This window comes from Geotrypetes seraphini, chromosome 8 (assembly GCF_902459505.1).
Source record: "Geotrypetes seraphini chromosome 8, aGeoSer1.1, whole genome shotgun sequence".
Classification (NCBI taxonomy): domain Eukaryota; kingdom Metazoa; phylum Chordata; class Amphibia; order Gymnophiona; family Dermophiidae; genus Geotrypetes; species Geotrypetes seraphini.
Window position 1 is genome coordinate 155,137,734 of NC_047091.1, and position 24,287 is coordinate 155,162,020.

The window sequence follows — 24,287 nt, forward strand, 5'->3', positions numbered from 1 at the left end:
TGTTCCCTTGATTGTTTGTAAGAGATGAATGCTTTTTTTCTTTTCTTTGATGAGGTCTGAGATCTCCGCAGTGAACCACTGTGGTTTATTGTTTCTACGGCGTTTACTTACTAGCTTAACATAACGGTTTGTCGCTTCCTATATGGTGGCTTTCAAAGTCGACCACATTTCTTCCACACTATCGGTTTCTGCTTGGCTTTGTAGCATCTGGTGAACAAAGTCACCCATCTCTTGGAAGTTTGTGTCCTTGTATTTGAGGATCTTGGTCAGTGTGGCAGATTTAGTGAAGCCTTTCCCAAGATTGAACCATATCATGTTGTGGTCTCTACAGGCATTTGTCCTTCCCTCTGGCCAAATTAACCCAAAGGGATTCCCCAGTGTATTGGACATCTGCACTTCCTGCCCAGTGCAGGGCGCGCGTCTCCTCAGTTTTCCGCGGAGCCGACAAGTCCTATTTCGACGCTCTGCGCAAGACTAGGTTTTACTTCGTGCCTTCTCTCACTGTGGCTTGTGTTTTATTTCTTTTCAGGGTCGCTATGTTTTTCTTGTGCGTTTATTTAAAAAAAAAAAAGACTTGCTTTGATTTTTCTTTCTGTCATGGCAGGGCCTGCCTCGCGGCCTCAGCCTACAGGCTTTGACTTAGCTGAGGGTATTTTCACGTTTATGTCCCGGCCGGTCACAGGCTTCAAGAAGTGTAGCTGTTGCTAGCGTGCGATCTCCTTCACAGACCCACATAGGTGATATGTTCAGTGTTTGGGACCTGACCATCATCCGGAGTCATGTGCCCGCTGCGCTATCCTTCAACCTCATGCTCGCAAACGTCATCGAGTTCAGTTGAAAAAACTCTTTGGAGGTATGGATCCACTTGCCCCGGTCTCGACCTCTAATCCGATCACGCTCACAGGGGTTCCACTGTCTCTGCCTCGACCTCGGCTTCAACCTTAATCAAGCCATCCTGGTTTGGCGGGTCCTCGTGCTCGAGCAAATCTGTTAAGTCTTCTCCTGACGAGACACTTGCCTTGCTTCCTCCCTCAGGTCAGGTTCCAGCAATGATTATCAAACTGCCCAAGAAGAATGACTGAGAGGTATTGGCGGGATAGACGGCATCAATTTAATGATGTAATATGGAGGGATGGCAATCATGGATTCAATACCTTGGCAGTTAGTTGCTTGTCTCTCTTTGGGCAGCGCTTTCGATTTTGGCACGTGCCATTTCTCCTATCCAAGGTTCAAGAAAATTTTAGAAAATGTGGCCAGAGGTACTATTTTGGCGCTACCAGGTGATTCACCTAATTTCTTCTTGACTGAATGCTGGATTCGAACGTCTTTCAGTCGGGCCATTTGACTGACACGAACAGGGTGATTTCTTTCCTCAGTTCTTTGGACGTGAATCTTCAAAATTTGCACAGCGCTCTTTTCTCCTGTACTATTTATAGGTATGTCGAGGAGATGTTTTTTTGTTCCTATGGGAGAGACATGTGTTCTTCCCAGAAACTTGGGCGATGGGTCACAGTCTCAGGTTTGCAGGCTTCTTTGGTCACCATGACTCAGAGTATGGAATTCTGTTGTTGACCGCACTGGGAACTTTGGCTTGCTTTCCCATTATAACGCTACAGCAGTCGCCCTTGTTCTGGTGGTGCCCGATTTCTCAGGGCTCCGATTAGTTGATAGGCTCCTCATGCATCGCTCTGTATGTTTTGGTGGTTTAGCGAGATTTCTCTTTTAAAGGCATGCCTCGGTCTTTGCTGGACTAGCTCATGGCCACCATACATCCCGGGCTGTTGGATTGGGGGGACTCGGTGCCTTCCATCCTCAGCTCCAGGAGTCTGGTCTTCAGGGTCGACTCCATACTTGTTCATTCTTCTACTCTTGAGCATGGTCAGGCAACCTTTCTGGAGCTTCAGACCCTTCTTCCGGAATGCCACTGAGGGCCTTTCAGTCGGTATTTTGATGGGGGTATTTCTCTACAGCCTGGGCAGTAGGTGCTGTACTCCATTTCCGGGTACAGTTGTTATTCAACTTCGATGGGTAGACCCTCATCTTCCTCTTCTGTTGGCAGATCATTTTAGGGGTCAAGAAAAGAGTTTGGATAGACTTTCTCTCCATGCAATCTGACCATGACCCATTTCTTGTATGTTACAGTGTTCAGCACTGTGCACGCTCTAGCAAGTGTGCACGTTAGTGATAGTGAAATCTTCTATGTCCTGGATATTGGGAATTTTGGCTCAGGCGTTCCAGCTTTTTTTCTGGACGTGAGATCTCCTGGTACTAGACCTCTTGGTCTCGTCTCACGATTCAATACTTCCTAGCACAGGGAGTGGGAGTTAGAGGGGGGAAACAGCGTGGCTTCTTTCTCACCTCTGGTTTCTCTTTTTCAGTGTTTTCCCCTGGCTGATGATGGCTTGGATTTGCCATCTCAAGCTTGCTTTCCGGGCACTGTATTTGTAGAATTCTAGCTTGGCTATGCCATCCTTGCTATGCGGATCGGATGACTCTTTCGACAGCTGGACTATGACGTTTCCTGGTATCTCCGGATTTGCTCACCTAGGGTCCGATCGACATGGATATTCGTACTACTTTGGTATTACGACCTTGCTTTTGAGAAGTCCTGACTGACGTGTAAGGGTTATGCGCAGCGGGTTGTTTCTTCTCTTATCCTGGCGCTACAGACGTCTTCACCTGTGGATTCTGCTTCCTTTTGGATACTTCTCAACTTTGCACCCTTACATAGTTACTTTTTGGCACAGGGATATTGCCAAGGGCTTAGCGTTCCATTCCCTTCAACTTCAAATGCTATTCTTAGCTGGTTACCGGGGCTAGGTATATTGCTCTTCGATTACTTCTCAGCTTCATGTCGTTCCGTTCCTAAACGGAGCATGGTATATTTGTACACCTCTTAAAAGCCCTGTCTGGAGTGCAATCTTCCGGTTCTTCTTCGCAGTTTCCCATAGGCGTCATTTCCTCCTTGTGCTGTTGACCACGGGGTTTCTTGTGGCTTTGGTTTCGGCTCTGCAGTTTTCCAAGTTGCAGGCCTTGTTCAGCAGGGATTCTTATTTCTGATTTCCATTATCTGGGGTATCAGTTCAGTTGGTACCACAATTCTTTCTAGGGGGTGTCATCCTTTCTTTTATGACTAGCTCACTTTTCCTACCTTCTTCCTGGGAGGAGAAATAGGGAGTCGTGCTTTTATTCATTGCATTTTTTGATAGTGCATAGCTTTCTTCGAGAGCAAGGTTTCTAATGACTTTTGGTTGTTTAGATCACCTGTTTTTGTATTAGTAACGGGACGCCTCAATCTTCTGGCGGGGTCCAAAGCCGCCATCGCTCGATGGGTCCAGGAGGACATTCTGCTTACTTGATGGCAGGAAAGCGATTGGCGAACGAACTTCATGACAATTCCGCCAGTGCGATGGCTACTTCTTGGACTCGGTCCAGAGGTTTTTTCCTTGGAGGAGTTTTGTCTCGCGCCTGCTTGGTTTTCCGAGAGTGTTGTTTCTCAGCATTTCTGGTTGGATGTGGGGACACATGTGGTAGATGTGTTTAGTGCTTTGGTTGTTGCGGAGGCGGCATTTGCTTCCCACCCAGATTGAGGATTGCTTTGCTACATCCCATTGGTCTCTGGATTCATCTGCTGCTGTTGCTAGGGAAGGAAAAATTATGTTCTTACCTGTTAATTTTCTTTCCCTTAGACGCAGCAGATGAATCCAGAGCCCCACCCTTTCTTGTATTGTCTGTCGGTTTTTTCTTGTGCAACTTTCGCGGTTTGTTGTGGTTGATAGTTGTATTCTGTATCATTGCCTTTTGCGATTTGTTCTGGGAAATAAGTTTTTTACATGCTATGCCTATTGCTGGTTACGTGTGCTTGGGCAAGGAGCTATACTGATGAGACAGGAGGAGTGCCAGCCAATAGGACCACCTGTTAATCAGTTTCTCTATCTCCGCCTGCTGGTAGATGTGGGCTATCCCCATTGGTCTCTGGATTCATCTGCTGCGTCTAAGGGAAAGAAAATTAACAGGTAAGAACATAATTTTTCCGTATCTCGCGCTCAAGACAGTCTTTCTTGTGGCTGTTACCTTAGCCCGCAGGGTTTCGGAGCTGCAGGCCCTCTCCTGTAGGGATCTTTTTCTGCGGATTACGGTTTCTATGGTGATGCTGCGTACTAATCCTTCCTTTTTTCTGAAAGTGGTTTCCGCTTTCCATGTGAATCGGGAAGTCTAGCTTCCTGCTTTTGCTTCTTATGGTTCATGGGAGCAGGACAGGGCAGGTTCCCAGAATAAAATATGGATTTATAAGAAAGAAGATTAGCAGAGGTAAGAACCTAATCTTTCTTTCTTGTACAATCCCACTTTATTCCATGACCAGTGGGATGTAACAGAGCCGTCCCAAAAATTCAGGGTGGGACTGATGAGTCAGCTGCCAATACAGTGGCAGCAAAAGCAGCATCCTGCTTGGGGCCATCATAATCAATCCTGTAAAACTTGGTGAATGTATGCAAGGAGGACCAGGTAGTGACTCTGGAAAAAATCATCCAGAGAAACAGCCGACAACTCTGCCCAAGAGGAGGAAAACCAGTTTTGGAGGCCACATTATCAAAAGGAATGGAGAATGGAGTCGATCCAGAGAATGGCCACTAGAATGGTCTCAGGACTTAAAGATATCCCATATGAAGGACGTCTGACCAGATTGCGCTTATATTCTCTCGAGGAGCACAGAGAAAGGGGAGACATGATAGAAACATTCAAATACATCATGGGCCGCATTGAAGTGTTGGAAGAAATCTTTTTTTTCTTAAGGGTCCCACGGCGACAAGAGGGCATCCGCTAAAACTTAAGGGGGGAAGATTTCATAGTGACACCAGGAAATACTTCTTCACCGAAAGGGTGATTGATCGATGGAATGGTCTTCCACGACAGGTGGTAGAGGCCAGTAGCGTGCTCGACTTCAAGAGACGATGGGACAGGCAGGTGGGGTTGCTACAGAGTAATGCTTAAAATGATGGTTTCTCAAGGAAGGGAGGGTTCATGAGTGGGCAGACTTGTTGGGCCGCTGGCCCTTTTCTGCCGTCATACTCTATGTTTCTAACCCTTCTGGTTGAAGGAGCCCGGACCCTAAGGGGGAGCCTCTTTCCAGCCGCCACATAAGCCACGGAAATGGCCATGCGAATTCACCTGGAATTGGTAGCCATAAAAGCCGGCTTCCCTCTGAGGGCAAGACCTGCCAAGACAAATAAGTGGTCCAGAGGCGAAACTTGTTGGTGACCTCCAGATACAGCAATAAACCTCTGCGCTATGTCCAAGGACAGCAACACCCGATACTTGATGATTCGCCGATTGTCTGCCTTTACAAATACTGATTAGCTGCATTTCTGTCCAGTTTTTATTAGAGTGCCATCAGAATGGGGTTAGCACTCAGTTTGGGGGGGTTCCCAGTTAGGGTTCCCTCTTCTGTCAGTGCATTTTGTTTCTACTTCTAGCACTGTTATTGTCATTCAGGTTACTGATGTTTTATCCTGATTTGATTGTTTCCTTGTTGCTGTTTTGCATTTATAATTGTGAGCAGAATATACAGTACTTACTTATCAGGGAGTGTCCCCGTACCCCCTTCTCTCTTGTTCTTATCCTCTACAGAAGTTCCTGGCTGCTTTCAGACTAACTGGTGAGCATTCTCAGTGAGGAGGTATGTAAGAGAAGAGGGAAAAAGCCTCTGAAGGGAGAGTGTGGCGCAGTGGTTAAAGCTACAGCCTCAGCACCCTGAAATTGAGTTCAAAGCCACGTTACTCCTTATGACCCTGGGCAAGTCGCTTAATCCACCCATTACCCCAGGGACATTAGATAGATTGTAAGCCCGCTGGGACAGACAGGGAAAACTGCTTGAGTACCTAAATAAATTCATGTAAACCATTCTGAGCTCCCCTGGGAGGGAAATAAAGTGTGGATTTACAAGAAAGAAGTTTATCCGAGGTAAGAACCTAATGTTTCGTTACCTGTTGCGTGTCCCGAGTTTGAAAAAGGATGCACCCTGGAAGGCTGTTTTTGTTTCTGTTGAAATCACTGTGCTCCACATGGCGAAGTCTCTGTATGAAGCTGAGCATATCCCCTTCTGTAATCCCTCTGGCTGCCCATACAGGGAAATGGGAGCTTTCTCCCAGGCATGTCTTCTGTGGTATTTCACAGATAGGCTTCGGGAGGGTCTCAATATATTTACCAAATTATCACAGATGAAGGACACATAAGAGTTTGCCCATCTTGAAGACTCAATTTCACCACTACAATGTAGATGTTAGCATTTTTCCCGCTGAAACATTATGTAGCCTTACTTCCTTCTTCCATTCTTACTAATAATATATATGACCAATTATCTGAACTGCATTGTTTGGATGCTCAATTATGATGATATTTTAGCAGGACTCCTAAATACTTATTAGAATTGGCAAAGGAATTGGACTATTTCAAGTTGGCCGTGACTTGGAGTACAGAGTTAGAGGTATCACTTTGGGGAGAGCATTTGCAGCACTGTTTGCACTCCCTGCGCAATCTTCTTCCCAAAGTGACCTATTATGAGATGGGGTATGAATTTTTATTTCACATTTACATAGCCCCTAGGCAAGCATTCCTGGCTCATAAATGCCCTAAGTGTAAACAGGCTAAGGCTACCCTGTCTCATTTGTTCTGGGTTTGCCCCTATATTAAAAGTTTGGGGAATTAATCTTTACCCATTAAATGGCACATAAATGATTGGATGTTGACCTGCCCATACTTGTACAATGGCAGGGATGATTCATCTCTTGACAATGGAAAGAATGGGTTTGAATGAATGGGAATCAAAGCAAGACCACTTGTTGACTTATAAAGGAACCACAAGAGCCAACTTTTCAAAATGAACATTATCAAAGAGTTTGTACAGTATTTAAGTAGCTCTTGTAGTCTGAGATCTGTTTTCTTAAATTTTAAATTACTTTAACAGAAATTGCTGTTTTTACAATAGGGCAGTGATACGGAGCAAGATGGCGTCATGTCAGAAAAGGTGTCCCCTGACACAAAAAGAAAGGAATCATCTGATCCTCCTAGATCTCCTAAACCTTCCAAACATCATTATTCAAGATCTCGATCCCGATCTCGATCCCGGTCAAAGGAAAGAAAACGGAAATCTGGTATGAAGAAAGCAAGAATATTTCAGTTGTGTGTTGGATTTGGCTGATTTTGTCACCATTGCACTGTTGTTGTTTTTTTATACATTATGCTATGGCAAGGAGAACTTTTTATAAGCAAAAAATGAATCTTGATATTAGAAAGTAAAGAAAAAAACTGCTTACTTATGATTTGGTTGAGTAATTGGTTTTCCATAGGTAAGTATATTTTTAATCTAGCATTTGGTTTCTTTGAACCCTCTTTGTTACATAGGGTTACCAAATAAACTGCTCATGTTAAATTTTAACTTGAAATTTAATATGCATCATAGTAGTACTGTTTTAAAGGTTGGTAACATGGTAAGCAGGCATTCTGTTATGTCCCTTCCTACTACTACTAATTATTTCTGTAGCGCTACCAGACGTACACAGTGCTGTACAGTCACAAAGAAGAAGAAACAGTCCCTGTTCGAAAGAGCTTACAATGTAAACAGCCAAGACCTTCCGGAGCCAGGTCAGGTTTTCAGTATATCCAGAATGAATATGTATGAGATGGATTTGCATGCACTGCCTCCTTGAGATGCAAATCTATCTCATGCATATTTATTGTGGATATCCTGAAAACCTGACCTGGCTCCGGCTCTCCAGAAATTGCAGAAATCCACAACTTTCCTGAGCACATGCTCCATCCCTTTAGCCTGAGCGTTAGTAAACATATCCAGTTACAATTTCTGCAAATAATCCGTGCAGAAGTCTTTTGCAGTTGCTTTGCTTCTGAAGATCAAGTCTTTCATTTGGTGCTGTTTATGAGGTAGAAAGTCTTTTTTCACCATTCAGTTGCTTTTAAAAACGCTGACAGGCAAAAGGCATTACAGAATTGTGAGTACTGTATTTTTCGCTCCATAAGACAGACTTTTTTCCCACCCAAAAGTGGGTGGAAACCTCAGTGCATCTTACATAGCGAAGGTACAAAAAATTACACACACCCTGTACTGTTTAAAAACACCCCTCCAGCCGCACCTTTTTAAAACACCCCGCCTGCTGTGCCTTTGTAAAACAAGAATTGCCGTTGTTGGGTCAGACCAGTGGTCCATTGTGCCCAGCAGTCTGCTCACGCGGTGGCCCCTAGGTCAAAGACCAGTGCTCTAAATGAGCCCAGCCTTACCTGCGTACTTTCCAGTTGAGTAGGAACTTGTCCAACTTTGTCTTGAATCCCTGGAGGGTGTTTTCCCCTACAACAGACTCCGGAAGAGCGTTCCAGTTTTCTACCACTCTCTGGGTGAAGAAAAACTTCCTTACGTTCGTATGGAATCTATCCCATTCCAACTTTAGAGAGTGCCTTCTCGTTCTCCCTTCCTTGGAGAGGGTGAACAACCTGTCTTTATCTACTAAGTCTAATCCCTAGCATCCGGTAACTGTGATTTGGGTTATTCCCAATGTGCATCACTTTGCATTTATCCACATTAAATTTCATCTGTCACTTGGACTCCCAATCTTCCAATTTCTTAAGGTCGGCCTGCAATGTTTCACAATCCGCATGCGTTTTAACAACTTTGAACAGTTTAGTGTCATCTGGAAATGTAATCACCTCACTTGTCATCCCAATTTCCAGATCATTTATAAATAAGTTAAATAACACTATTTACCCTCCTCCATTGAGAAAAAAATGGCCATTTAACCCTACCCTTTGTTTTCTATCTGATAACCAATTCCTAATCCACAACTGAACTTTGCCACCTATCCCATGACTTTTTAATTTTCTCAGGAGTCTCTCATGAGGAACTTTATCAAAATCTTTTTGAAAATCTAGATGCACTACATCAACCAGCTCACCTTTATCCACATGATTGTTCACACCTTTAAAGAAGTCAAGCAAATTGGTGAGGCAAGATCTCCCTTGGCTGAACCCATGCTGACTCCTCATTAAATCATGTTTGTCTACATGTTCCACAATTTTATTTTTTATAATTGTTTCCACCATTTTGCCCGGCTCCAAGTGGCTGCTCCTTTTCATTTATTGGGGTAAAGTGAAGGGCACCTCCCTGTCTTTTAAAGGGGAGGTGGCCAATTTCTTGAAGGGGATATGGTGATGTGCTCTCATATTTGTCCCTCTTTTCCCTCATGAGACTTCAATCTGGTTCTTTTACTCTGTGCTCAATCTCCATTAAGGACCTCGCTCTTAAAACTCTTGTTTCTGGCCACAATTCACCTTGGTTAGAAAAATTTCTGAGCAGCAAGGTCTCATGTCAGGATCCATATCCTTCTTTTGCTAAGGATTCAATATATCTTTGCATAGTCTCTCCATTCCATGTGACTCAGGAAGTTTGCCCTCCTTTTTAGCAGAAAGCTCTTGGACCTCCAAAGGACACTGCTTCAGTTCCTGAAGGAGACTTGTGAGGTGGATCTAGGCAGCTATTGAGATCACCTATATTTCCAAGAATCATCCGGTGCTTTAGGAATTGAAAGCCTACTCCATACAAACTTAGATTACTTCCTGGGCAGAGCCCTGGCATATTAGCCATGGTGCTCTTGGACTTTAGCAGAGCAGTCATTTTTTGGAGGTCTTGATCTTTTCTTTCCCTCCTACCCCCCACCCCCTCAGTATATCTGCTTTGATACATCCTACTTATGCAGATCAGTGTGGCTAGATGCTAAAGAGAGAAACTTTATACCATATCTGATTCTTTAGCACCTCTCTAGACCGGCACAGTTCACTGATGGGTAATAGCTCACCATGACCAGCAGGTGGAGATAGAGACAAACTTTTGGCTTTAGTACAAGTAGCTATGTTTCCCACTAACAAAACCAGTCTGTTCTCAGTCTGCAGCAGTTGTGGTAAGCTGTTGCAGTCTTCCCTTGGTTAGTGTAGGGCTATTGGAAGTTGTTTATTGGACTTCTTGTCCCCGTCTGGTGCAAGACTGAGCTTGGGGGGATTCTTTCGGGGGTCTGTCCGACCTTGGGGGGTGTCACACTTGACGGGGTCGAGTTCCTCCATTTCCTCCACCTTCAAGTTTCAAGTTTTATTTTAATTTGATGAATCGCTTATTCAAATTTACTAAGCAAGTTACAATAAAAATATAAACATATAGTTTGCGAGTGTTTTGCAAGACGAGCAAAACATTTTCAAAATCGGTGACTCGGAAACCGAGCATGGCTCGATTTACGAGCACCCCCCCCCTGACACGATCCGACATCCCCCCCGACACAATTGGACACCCCCCGCCACTTCTTACCCTCATCTGGGCACTCTTGAAGATCGGCCTACTCGTCTGCTGGGCCTTGAGCATCTGAGCATGCTCAAGGCCTGCGAATTCAGAATGTGCCGGGGGGGGGGGGAGGTGCCGGTTTGAGGCAGGGTGGGTACAGGATCGCAGGGGGGGGGGCCTTCGAGGGGAGCAATGCCAGTTCTCAGGGGGGGGGGAACGCATCAAAGCGAGTTTCCATTATTTCCTATGGGGAAACTCGCTTTGATAAACGAGCATTTTGGATTACGAGCATGCTCCTGGAACGGATTATGCTCGTAATCCAAGGTACCACTGTATTTAGACATACCATTTAAAATTTTGTAGAGGTGCCCCAGTGGTAAGCCTTGCCACTGATACCAGCAAGGCATATGGCTTAGAGAGCCAGTGGAGTCTGTTCTGAAGAAAAAAACAAACCAACCCTGAAGTAATGCCGATCTGAAGGGAGCCTTCAATTGATTGTTGATTTTTTTTTTTATTGTTAAGAGGAACTATTGTTTTAGCTAGGTCGCGTATTGTGCAATGATCACTTTTAAAGGGGAAAAGTGCTCATGCTCCAGACACGAGGTCAAAGCAGCCAGCCTGTGCTTGCCATGTGCCAGCCGCCATGAAGGGGAATCCTCATCGGTTTTGGGTGCTGACGTCCAGGGATCCCCTTCGTGAGTGCCTCGCACGCCTGCAGCTGACAGTGGGGAAGCCCAGGCTTCCCTCGCCACCCACACAGGGATTTCCTCAGCTGACGATGGTCATGGAAATTGTTTCCCTTACCACTAATGCTGCTGAGGACTCCCTTTCAGCTGCTGCCAGCTTGCCTGCTTTAGCGGCTGGATCGGTTCAGGTCTCTCAGCTGCTACAGTCCTCGGGGGAGTTTTGCGCTGATTTTTGTGAGAAGCTCCTCCATCTTGTCCGCAGCCTCAGGTGACCTTCCCCCTGTATTAGAGAGACAGGGGCAGGGTTTTTCCCATGATCTTGTTTTAGCCTTGTGCAAGGCTTATCTTCATGCAGCCAGGGGTCCTGCTTCCGCCCCAGGGGTCTCGGGTGTTTTTATTCCCTCTGTGTCCACTCTGGTATGGCCCCTCTGTGCCAGTTTTGACCCCATCCCCATCTCTTTCGTCCAAGTGGCCGAGGGTCTCTTGGGACGATGATTTTTTCTATGGGGAGCACGATCTATCGCCTGCTTGTATCCCATTCCTGGACGTGGTTCGGTGGGCCCGTGCTCACATGCGGCCGCTTCAGTATGCTCTGCTTCAGCGATGGTTGCCCCAATTGCACAATATGGACGTTCCTGTTCCTCTTCATGGGTTGGTTCGTCACAGTCTCCATTGGTGGGTCCATTCTTCCTGTATGGTGTAGGGAGTGAATTTGGATCAGACCCAGTGGACAGTGTTGCTCACGGACGCCAGTCTCCTCAGCTGGGGAGCTCAGTGTCTTGGTCGCTCAGTTCAGGGCAGCTGGTGTCGGAAGGAGGTGTCGTGGTTGATCAATGTTCTGAATACCAGAGCCATCCGGCTGGCGTTGTCAGCGTTCCAGTCGTTGATGATGAGCAAGTCTTAAGGTTCTCTTGGACAATGCTAAGGCGGCGGCTTATGTCAATCCTCAGGGGGGGGGGGGACCAGGAGTCATCTGATGGCGCAGGAGGCTGATCTGCTCATGGCCTGGGCAGAGACTCATCTTCTGGACATTTTGGCTTCCCACATAGCAGGAGTGGAGAATGTCCAGGCGGACTTCTTCAGTCATCAAGTGCTAGATCCCGGAGAATGGTATCTCGGTACCGCAGCCTTTGAGTTGATAGTGCAGTCTTGGGATCAGCCGGTTATGGACCTGATGGATACGAGTGTCAACGTCAAAGTTCCCCATTTCTTCACTCGGCTCAGGGAAGTTTAAGCTGAGGGGCTCAATGCTCTGGTTCATCCTTGGCCAGCAGCAGGCCTCCTGGATGTGTTTCCTCTGTGGTCGATGGTGGGAAGAGTCCTTCTTCACATTTCTCGGCACCCCTAGTGACTCCGGATTGGCCCAGGCACGTGTGGTACACAGATCTGGTTTGTCATCTCGTGGCAGTCCCTCTTCCGCTACCCTTCTCTGCCTCAGGGCTCCATTTTAATGTTCGATCCAGGTCACTTTTTTCTTACGACTTGGCTCTTGAAAGGGAACGCTTGGATAAGAAAGGTTATTCGGATAAAGTGATCTTCACTCTTTTGGGGTCCTGTTGACTTTCCATTTCTCGGGCTTATGTCATGTGTGGTGTATCTTTGAGGAGTGGTGTGCCGCACAGGGAGTGGTTTCCTATTACGCCTTTTTGCTTCACATCTTGGAGTTCTTGCTGGATGGCCGGATTCAACTTGCAGCTTTGTATTATACAGTTTGCTGCAGGGTAGACATTTAGCTTCTTATCCGGACGTGGTTCACTTTTTGAGGGATGCCAAATTGCTTAGACCTCTAGTTCTGGCCTGGGATTTCAATCTGGTCCTGTCTGTGCTAGTGCTCCCTCCTTATGAGCCCCTGGATTTCTGCTTGTTGGAGGAGCTTACTCTCAAGGCAGTCTTCCTGGTGGGCCATTATTTCTGCGAGATGCGTTTCCAAGCTGCAGGCTTTCTCTTGTAGGCCTCCCTTCCTGGAGTTTTCGAGGGAGCGTGTTGTGCTGTGGCCTGTTCCTTCCTTTCTGCCAAACGTGGTTTTTGCCTTTTCATGTCAGTCATTCCGTGGTCCTCCTGGTCTTGGGTAGTCGGGGGGGCTCTTCAGAGCAGAGGCAGTTGCGCAAGTTGGATGTCTGTTGGGTTAAGAACATAAGAGTTGCCTCCGCTGGGGCAGATCATAGGTCCATCTTGCCCAGCGGTCCGCACCCACGGCGGCCCATCAGGCCTATTGCCTGAAACAGTGTTCCCAGACTAATTTTATAACTTACCTCTACCTCTATTCTTTTCTGTACCCTTCTATCCCTTTGTCCTCCAAGTACCTATCCAAAGCTTCTTTGAGGCCCTGTAGTGTGTTCCTGCTTACTACATCCTCCAGCAGCGCATTCCATGTATCCACCACCCTCTGTGTGAAGAAGAACTTCCTGGCGTTTGATCTAAACCTCTCCCCTTTCAATTTCTCTGAGTGCCCCCTTGTACTTGTGGTTCCCCTTAATTTGAAAAGTCTGTCCCTGTCTATTTTTTCTATACCCTTCATGATCTTGAAGGTTTCTATCATGTCTCCTCTAAGTCTCCGCTTTTCCAGGGAGAAAAGCCCCAACTTTTTCAGACTTGAGAGGTCCTCCATGCCCTTGGATTTCAGCAAGGCGTTTGACAGTGTTCCGCACCGCAGACTATTAAACAAGATGAAGTCGATGGGTCTAGGCGGGAAGCTAACTGCATGGGTGAATGATTGGCTGAGTGGAAGACTTCAGAGGGTGGTGGTCAACGGCACCCTCTCTGAGACATCAGAGGTGACTAGCGGAGTGCCGCAGGGCTCGGTCCTGGGACCATCCCTTTTCAACATATTCATAAGAGACTTGACCCAAGGGCTTCAGGGTAAAGTAACACTGTTCGCCGATGACGCCAAACTGTGTAATATAGTAAGTGAAAACAATCTTAAGGATAGTATGACGCAAGATCTGATCACGTTGGAAAACTGGTCCTCGACATGGCAGCTGGGCTTCAACGCAAAGAAATGTAAGGTCATGCATCTCGGCTGCGGAAACCCATGCAAAACTTACACCTTGAACGGAGAAACACTAGCTAGGACTTCAGAAGAACGGGACTTGGGAGTAATCGTCAGCGCAGACATGAAGGCTACCAAACAAGTGGAGCAGGCCTCATCCAAGGCAAGGCAAATGTTGGGATGTATCAATAGAGGCTTCATCAGCCGCAAACCTGAAGTCATAATGCCGCTCTACAGAACCATGGTAAGACCTCACCTGGAATACTGTGTGCAATTTTGGAGACCACGCTACCAAAAAGATGTGCTTCGAGCTGAATCGGTCCAGCGAATGGCCACTAGAATGGTCTCCGGACTCAAGAGTCTCCCATACGAGGAAAGACTGGATAAACTGCAGCTCTACACTCTTGAGGAGCGTAGAGAAAGGGGAGACATGATTGAGACGTTTAAGTACATCACAGGTCGTGTCGAGGCGGAAAGCGATATATTCTTCCCTAAGGGTCCCTCGGTCACAAGAGGGCACCTGTTCAAACTCAGAGGAGGGAAATTTAATGGTGACACCAGGAAGTATTTCTTTACAGAAAGGGTGGTGGATCATTGGAACAAACTTCCGGTGCAAGTGGTCAAGGCCACCAGTGTACTCGACTTTAAAAACAAATGGGACATCCACGTGGGATCCTTACGGGGGTCGAGCTAGGGAACTGGGTCATTAGCACTCAGACTTGATGGGGTGGGTCAGAAGAGTGGGCAGACTTGATGGGCTGTAGCCCTTTTCTGCCGTCATCTTTCTATGTTTCTATGTTTATTAGTTTAGTTGCTCTTCTCTGGACTTTCTCAAGTACTGCCATGTCCTTCTTGAGGTGCGGCGACCAGTACTGAACACAGTACTCCAGGTGCGGTCGCACCATTGCACGATTCAGTGGCAGGATGACTTTCTTCGTCCTGGTCGTGATACCCTTTTTAATGATACCCAACATTTTGTTTGCTTTCCTTGAGGCTGAGGCGCACTGCGCCGTCGCCTTCAATGTTGTGTCCACCATCACTCCCAGTTCTCTTTCAAGGTCGCTCACCCCTAGCGGTGAACCCCCCATTTTGTAAGTGAACATCGGGTTCTTTTTCCCTATATGCATGACCTTGCATTTCCCTATGTTGAAGCTCATTTGCCACTTTTTGGCCCATTTTTCCAGTGCTGTCAGATCCTTTTGGAGATCTTCGCAGTCCTCCATGTTCTTTGCTCTTATGTTCAGTGGACCCAGAAGTTCCAGAAATTGGATCATCTTTTTATCCTCTTAGCGGGTTCTCATAAGGAGGACGGTGCTTCCAAGGCTACCATTGCCCACTAGATCAAGGAGACTATCGCTTCCGCATACCTTCTTCAGAAGAAGCCTGTTCTGGAATTTTTCAAGTATCATTCCACTCGGGGTCATGCTGCTTCTTGGGCTAAATCTTCTCTGTAAAGCTGCAGTTTGGTCTTCTCTGCATTCCTTTGTGCGATACTACTGTGTGGACATTCAGGTGCGTTGGGACCAGTGTTCCCTCTAAGCGGGCGGGTGTTGTGAGCAAACTTTTTTCACCGTGAGCCAAAAATATCGGGCGCCAGCAAGTTATGAGCCAACTCGCCCGATTCTCCTCTCGCCGCCCTGCCATCTGCCGTACGCCTCTTCCGATCGTGCGCTGTGACGAGAAACGTGTGCGCTGCGATGTAATATTTTGTGCGCCAGCGCACGCCAGCGCAGCTTAGCGGGAACACTGGTTCAAATGGTTTTATTTATTTCCCCAAATTTATTTTTGTTATACGCATTGAAAATATTTGATATTGCGTTTAAATCAAAATCTCAATAAACTTGAAACGAGTGCCCGTGAGATTGTGGGAGGGTTAAATACTCAAAACTTAGAAGTTTTTGCTACGCCAGCTTTCTGGTATCTTTACATACAGTGGTGTACCTAGCATATGTAACATCCGGGGCCCATCATTTTTTGGCACCCCCCCCCATCTGTAAGAAAAACATGATTTTTAGTAACAAACCACACGTCACACATGAGTACCTAGGAAAAGGCAGCATCTTACATATTGCAGTGAGCAGTACATCAATACACCCATTGTAAAACTAAACAAGCCAGACCAGCACAGATCAATCCTACACCGTCAATCCTAACAGAAAACCATGTCTTTCGAACACACAGAACACAGAAAACACCTTCGCCTAGTAAGGAATATGTAATCACAAACTAACCCCTCCCTCTTTTACAAAACTGTAGTGTGGATTTTAGCTACGGAGGTAACAGCTCTGATGCTCATAAAATTCTGAGCATCAGAGCTGCTACCACCAAGGCTGGTGCTAAAAACGCTTCACAGTTTTGTAAAAGGGGGGATAAAATAAAAATACATAGACAAAGGTTAAATTGAACCAGCAAGAAGCTGGACTCTGCATACAATGCTTCACAGAAACAGTGACACATGTCTCCTAAAGCAATAAATAAATAGAAATTTTTTTCTACCTTTGTCTTCTGTGGTTTCTCCTTTCCTCATCTTCTTGTAACTCTCTTCCTTCCATTCACTGTCTGCCGTCTCTCTTCCCCTATATGGCATCTTCTCTCCTTCTATGCCCCTTCCAGAAACTGTATGCCTCCCCCTTCCATCTCTCCTTTCACCCCATTGGTCTGGCATCTCTCTCCTCGCCTTCCCTCTCCCACACCTCTCCTCATAGTCTGGTATCTCCCCTTCCCTGATTCTCTGGCATCTCTCTCCTTTCCTTTTCTTCCATCTTTCGTTCCCCCTCCATGCTCTCACATCTCCCCCTTCCTTTTCCCTTAGACTGGCATACCTTCCTCCTATGCTCCAAGCCCTGGCATCTCCTTTAATTCCCTCCCTCATCTTCCTTCTCCCTCCAGCTGGGTACCGCAACACTCTTCCCTGCAGCTCTGCACTTCCCCACAATTGCCATGCTTCGGTTCCTCTTCTTCCTTCCTTCCTCCCCCCCCCCCCCCCCCGCGGGACCCTGCGGCACCATCAACTCTTACTCCCTCTAATGTCGGCCCTGCAGCTCCAGACTTCCTCGCACCTTCTCCCCTCCCCCTTTGGATCGCTATTATTTTAAATGTTATAGCCGCGGAGCTGTATCCATCAGTGGAGATGTCTAACCTCGGCCTGCCCCGGAACTCTTACTGCAGCAGCCGCCCGTCTAGGCAGGAACAGGAAGTCACTGTTGCAGTAAGAGTTCCGGGGCAGGCCGAGGTTAGACATCTCCACTGATGGATACAGCTCCGCGGCTATAACATTTAAAATAATAGCGATCCAAAGGGGGAGGGGAGAAGGTGCGAGGAAGTCTGGAGCTGCAGGGCCGACATTAGAGGGAGTAAGAGTTGATGGTGCCGCAGGGTCCCGCGGGGGGGGGGGGGGAGGAAGGAAGGAAGAAGAGGAACCGAAGCATGGCAATTGTGGGGAAGTGCAATCCCCCCAATGCGTCCCCTTACCTTACCTCCCCTTACCTTTGCGACGCGTGTGTGCGCTGTGAAGAGAAACTTTGCGCTGCGATGTAATATTTTGTGCGCGCGCGCAGGCCAGCGCACCTTAGCGGGAACACTGGTTGGGACATGGTGTTCATCGTGCGTGTTCTGGTGGCGGCCCTCCAGAGGTCCCACCCATGATGTTGTAACTGCTTTGGTACGTCCCATCAGTGAACTGTGCCAGTCTGGAGAGGTGCTAAAGAAGGAGAAATTAGGTTCTTACCTGCTTAGACTCTCCAGACCTGCACAGTCCCCACCTGTCTGTTCTTTCAGGATTCGCATGAAGTGATTTTTTTTTCTTTTTTTCTGCGAGTTCTAATATTTCTAGGAGGGTCGGGGAGATTTAAAGAACAGCGTAGCTGGCAAGCTGCGAGGATGCTTGCTGAGGGGGCTTCTTCTATGCAATTTCCTACAGTATTGTTCTATGTTAGTTGTTGCTCCTGTTCGGAGTGTTGTTACTGTTATGATTAGCACTTCTTAGTTCTGCTTTGCTATTCAGCAGACTGGTTATGTTAGGGGGAAGCACAGCTACTTGAACAATAGCCAAAAGTTTGTCTCCACTTTATTTATTTAACAATTTATATACTGCGTAAAACTATGCAGTTTACACATTGGCTACATACATATTATCCTGATCGCCCTTTAGTCGCTAAACATTTGAAACAAAACAAAGGGTAAACATAAATTTCCTGTCCCCCAAAGAAAAATAATACTATCTCGAAACAAATATTAACAAATCATAATATCAATACAGGCATTGTCAAATCATAATTTCCACAAAAAATGCAAAAAAGCATTAAATATTAAAGGCAGAAATATTCTTAACACTATTTCTTGAAACTGAAGAGACTACTGAAACATTAGCATAGGTGAGCTATTATCCATCAGTGCCGATCTGGAGAGTCTAAAAGAAAGAAAATTAGCAGGTAAGAACCTAATTTCTCCTTTCTTTCCTTTATTCAATTACACTGTTCCGCAACACACCTTGGAAGATTTGGGCCTGGGACTCTGGGTGTGCTTGGCATTTTATCTCACAATTAAAAAAAAAAAAAAGTGAACTGTTCCGCAACACACCTTGGAAGATTTGGGCCTGGGACTCTGGGTGTGCTTGGCATTTTATCTCACAATTTAAAAAAAAAAAAAAAGTGAACTGTTCCGCAACACACCTTGGAAGATTTGGGCCTGGGACTCTGGGTGTGCTTGGCATTTTATCTCACAATTAAAAAAAAAAAAAAAAGTGAACTGTTCCGCAACACACCTTGGAAGATTTGGGCCTGGGACTCTGGGTGTGCTTGGCATTTTATCTCACAATTTAAAAAAAAAAAAAAAGTGAACTGTTCCGCAACACACCTTGGAAGATTTGGGCCTGGGACTCTGGGTGTGTTTGGCATTTTATCACACAATTTAAAAAAAAAAAAAAAGTGAACTGTTCCGCAACACACCTTGGAAGATTTGGGCCTGGGACTCTGGGTGTGCTTGGCATTTTATCACACAATTTAAAAAAAAAAAAAAAAAAAGTGAACTGTTCCGCAACACACCTTGGAAGATTTGGGCCTGGGACTCTGGGTGTGCTTGGCATTTTATCACACAATTTAAAAAAAAAATAAAAAAAGTGAACTGTTCCGCAACACACCTGGGAAGATTTGGGCTTGGGACTCTGGGTGTGCTTGGCATTTTATCACACAATTTAAAAAAAAAAAAAAAGTGAACTGTTCCGCAACACACCTTGGAAGATTTGGGCCTGGGACTCTGGGTGTGCTCGGCATTTTTATCTCACAGTTTAAAAAATAAAAAGTGAAGAATATTCCTGTGATATTTCTATATCCTGGAATAAGCAGAATAGCAAGTGCCACTCTGAAGTAGAGAATGACACGGTGACAAAATTCATCACCGTTCCCGTCCCCATGGATAACTGCGGGAAACCATCTTCATGTCATTTTTTAAGTAAAGAGGGAAGAATCAGAGTATGAATGGCCACAACCACTGACCCGCAAGCTTTGCTTTGAATAATGCTGGTGTAAAAGGACAGAGGATGAAATAGACACTAGAAAATGACAACATTGGAACGGTTATCCGCGGGGACGGGAACGGTGATGAATTTTATCACCGTGTCATTCTCTACTCTGTAGGTTATACCCTCCTTTTTGATATAGCCTTTCTACTCCCACCAACCCAGCCAGCAGATTAACCATTCCCCTTTAATGTATCCATGGCATCCTATTTGCCTGTCTTGTCTGCATAGATTGTAAGCTCTTTCGAGCAGGGCCTGTCTGTCTTTGTGAATCTGTACAGCGCTGCATATCCCTGGTAGTGCTATAGAAATAAGTAGTAGTAGTGGTTGAGGCATGGGTGCATTACAGTAAGGGAATCTTATGCTGCTTGGATCTTTCCAGAGAGCATCGCTAACTAATACTGGTAAAAGGGTCATTCCATGTCACTTGGTCCCCATTGACCATCTCAGAATGCTATGAAATTTTTGTGTATGAGTAGCTGTGCAAAATATTACTCAGCTATGCATTTGTTCCTGAACTAGAGCAGTGTTTGTTTCTCAACCTTTTCAAGCCAAGTACCCCCTAAACCTAACAAATACCAACTGAATATCCCTGCCCAAACTCAGCCCAAAACACCGCCCCTGACTGTGCCCCAAATTCTGCCCCTAACTCCACACTAGAGAGTTGCGCGGGGACAGAAATCCCACCCGTCCCCGCCAAAGTCCCACCCGTCCCCACCCATCCCCGTGAGGAATCCCACCCGTCCCCGTGAGGAATCCCTCCGTCCCCACCCGTCCCCGCGAGGAATCCCCTCCGTCCCCACAAGGAATCCCCTCCGTCCCCGCCCGTCCCTATAAACTTCAGAAATAGTTATTTCATTTAATTATGCTACTGAATTAAAGGCTCTGGTAGAAACCTATTTACAAATAAGCAAAAAGACTTTATTAATTTGAAAATATTAATTGGGAAGAATACATACTTTGCAAACGGGTTTCTACCAGAGCCTCTAATGTTTATAAATTTTTATCAACACAACTAATATACTACTTTATCCTGAAGCAAAATAAAAAAAAGAAATATAATTCTTTTCCTACCTTTGTTGCCTGATTCCTGCTTTCCTCATGTTCTCATTCAATTCCTTCCATCCACTGTCTCTCTTCCTTTTGCATCTTCCATTTGCTCTGTTACTGTGCCTCTCCCTTTCTTCCCCCTTCCAAATTGGTCTGGCACCCATCTTCTTCTCTCCGCTCCCCCCATAGTCTGGCATCTGTCTTCTTCCCTGCCAGCGTCTTCTCCCTACTCTCTCTTCCCCATTTCCTTTCAGCGTCCTTCTCCCCCCATCTTCCCCATGTCCTGTCAGCGTCCTTCTCCCCCCTCTGTCTTCCACATGGCCTTTCAACGTCCTTCTCCACCCCCCCCCCGTCTTCCCCATGTCCTTTCAGCGTCCTTCTCCACCCCTTTGTCTTCCCCATGTCCTTTCAGCGTCCTTCTCCACCCCTTTGTCTTCCCCATGTGCTTTCAGCATCCTTCTCATCCCTCTGTCTTCCACAAGTGCTTTCAGAGTCCTTCCACCCCCCCCCCCCCGCCCGCCCTTCCCATGGCCTTTCAGCGTCCTTCTCCACCCCTTTGTATTCCCCATGGCCTTTCAGCGTCTTTCTCCCCACTCCTTCTCTACCGCCCCGGGTGCAGCACAGCCGGCCAGGTCCCCTTACTTTTGTGGCACTTCCCCGACCGACTGACAACAGCCCCGGTCCGACAAACCTCCCTGTCCTTAACTGCGAATCTAAATTACCTTATTACAGCTGCTGTAAGAAGATAATTTAGATTCGCGGCTACAGGGCAGGGAGGATTGTCGGACCGGGGCTGTTGTCGGTCGGTTGGGGAAGTGCCACAAAAGTAAGGGGACCTGGCCGGCTGTGCTGCAACCGGGGTGTGGCGTGGCGAACCGCCCCCTCCCTTGGTAGCCACTCGAACCGCAAGGCTATTCTCCTCCTTACCTGCACTGCCTGCAGCACAGAGCCAAACGGAAGTCTTCCCGACGTCAGCGCTGACGTCGGAGGGAGGGAGGGCTTTGTTTAAGCCCTCCCTCCCCTCCGACGTCAGCGCTGACGTCGGGAAGACTTCCGTTCGGCTCTGTGCTGCAAGCAGAGAAGGTAGGGAGAAGAGCTGCGCGACTGAGTACATCCAGCCCCGCAGGAACCCCGCGACCCTCGGAGGCGTCCCCACGGGATCCCCGCGACCCTAGGGGCGTCCCCACGGGATCCCCGTGACCCGAAGGGGGAACCCGCGGGATGCCCGCGGGTCCCGCGGGATTCCCGTCGTCCCCGTTCCCGTGCAGCTCTCTACTCCACACCCATAATAATAATACTAATTGTAATGCAATTTCTTCCATCTGTTTTTCATATACACACAATTAATACATAATGGTAACTACAAAATAAAAAAAACACAAAGTACACTGTATGCATAGAAAATGTTAATTATCATTTATATTTGGATTTTTTTCAAAGATGTCAAGGCAGATGGATTTAAAATATGCAATGTCACCCCAGTAACAGCTATAAAAAATAGACAAATATAGTGCAAATATAGACAACAGATATAAATTCTCAAAACTGACACATTTTGATCACTAAATTTAAAATAATAAAATTTTTCCTACCTTTGTTGCCGGTTGATTTCATGAGTCTCTGGTTGCACTTCTTTCTGACTGTGCATCCAATATTTTTCTTCCTTTCTTTTTTTTCTTTCTCCTCCCTCCCTTGGTCCGCCGCCACAACCTACCCGCTCCATTTAATTATCTCCCGCTGCTGCCGCAACTCCAGGAAGGGCCAGGTGTGTTAAGCGATTGCACGCCGCCGACTCACAAGCCTTCCCCCCCACATCAGTTCTGTCATCGGAGAGAAGGTCTGGGCCAGCCAAGCAGCGATTGGCTGGCCCAGATCTTCTCTCCGACATCAGAATTGGCGTTGAGCCAATCTCTACACTGGCTTGCTCGACGCTGGTGCTTGAGGCCTTCTCTCTGCTGGGCTCCTCCTTATGTCAAAATGTCCTGTCTTTGCATAAAAAAGAAGTTGCGTCAGGCACTGCACCCAGCCCCCACCCAGGCACGGTGCCCTGTCCTCATACCTCCTCTGCCAATCCTTGGTGGTCCAGAGGTGCAGTGGACAGCAGCCAGCTTTCCATGCTCCTGCCCCGCTGCTAATCCGGTTGGTGGTGGCTGCTGTGAGATCGGGTTTCTTCAGCCACTGAGCAGCACCGAGCAGGAGTGCACTTCGGCGCTGAGCAGCTTCTTGACTCCTGCAAGTTCTCGCAAGAATTCGTGGGAGCCTTTCAGCAATCCGCTCAGCGCTGAGCAACGGCGCCAAAGCAAGCTCCTGCTCGGTGCCACTCAGCGGCTGAAGAAACCCAAACTCGTGGCATCCACCACTGACCAGGTTAGCAGTGGGGCAGGAGCGCAGAAAGCTCGATCCTGCACCTCTGGACCACTAGGGATCAGCAGAGAAGGTACGAGGGCAGGGAGGTGGGACAGGGTTCAGAGCCTGGTGGTGGCCTGCAATAATTCTGGCAGGGGGTGCTAGCCCGAATATAAACTGGGACCCCCATTTTTGGGCCAATTTTTTGGACCAAAATCCCGGATTATATTCAAGTATATATGGTAAAAAAAAATTTGTCATTCTTTATTTAAATGTTGCAGAAATACAAACTAACCACTCAAAACTGAACAATACATTCAGCAGGAAAGCATCAACAGCAACAAGAACTCCAGAAGCTAGAAGCAATATCCCTCCAGCCCGAAAACCCCATAGAAACCTCCCCACAGTGAAACTCTCCCTCCCCACCCCTGAGACGGCTGAAAAAGAAACCACAGCCATCGAAAATTCCCTCCCTTCACCCAGAAAAACTAGTAACAATCAAAAAAGAAAACTAACCAATCCCTCCCTCAGACCCTCTGGGCCCAGCAGAGGCCTGCCCTCAACCTCCAGGAACCTTCCCCAAATATGCACAAATTGTTGTCAGTGTTGAGACAATGAGGCAGAGTCTCTATAATGCTCACAAACCCACCCCAGTTTTTCCCTCATGGCACCATAGGACCCTTCCAATAGAAAGCCAGCCCAGCCGAGCCAATTTGTCCTGAGTGTCCTCCACCCCCCTGGAATTACCCCCCCAAAGTGCAGTTTCTGTCCTAATGAGCACCTTGCACTGAAGAAGTTGACCCACATAAGCAAAGACCTGTCCCCAATATTCTGTGATCTGGGGACACCCCCACCACATATGATAGAAAGGTACCCTTCTGACCACAATCTCTCCAACATTTATCAGGGCAGGCACAATTCATTTTGTGCAGCAAAGCTGGCATGATGTACCACTGCACTAACAGCTTAATTGTATTTTCCACTAATTGCGGCGCCACCGCTATATGATGAACTCTCAATACAATCTGCTCCCATTCAGCCCCTGAATAAGTGATTGCCAAGTCCCCCTCCCACACCTCCATATAGGATGTTTTCTGATCCGTGTAAGCATATAGTAATTGATACAAGGTCAAAATACAACCCCTACGCACCGGCACCCCCAACAGCAGTTCAAATGGTGAGCACTGTACTGCCGTAGGCTCAACTGCTGTAGCCCTCATAATAAAATTTTTGATTTGTAAATAGGGAAACAAATCCCCCTGCTCCAATAGAAATTGAGCCTGAACCTCTGGGAATGATTTAATAGAGTCCCTCTCTTAAAGAAGCCCCTGTTCAACTTGCACCCACAATTTAGCAGGAAACGCATGC

General features: G+C 46.8%; 1 protein-coding gene across 3 annotated transcripts in view; it reads left to right on the forward strand.

Annotated features, from left to right (window-relative positions):
- Nucleotides 1-24,287, forward strand: part of RSRC2 (arginine and serine rich coiled-coil 2) — a 185,227-nt gene that overhangs the window by 10,295 nt on the left and 150,645 nt on the right. For all 3 annotated transcript variants that reach the window (XR_004540325.1, XM_033954530.1, XM_033954528.1), the window contains exon 2: nt 6,986-7,151. Coding sequence is in view for 2 of the 3 variants with exons in the window: in XM_033954530.1 (XP_033810421.1) it covers nt 6,986-7,151 (166 nt within the window). In the remaining variant the exon portion in view is untranslated. The remainder of the gene's footprint in view (nt 1-6,985; nt 7,152-24,287) is intronic.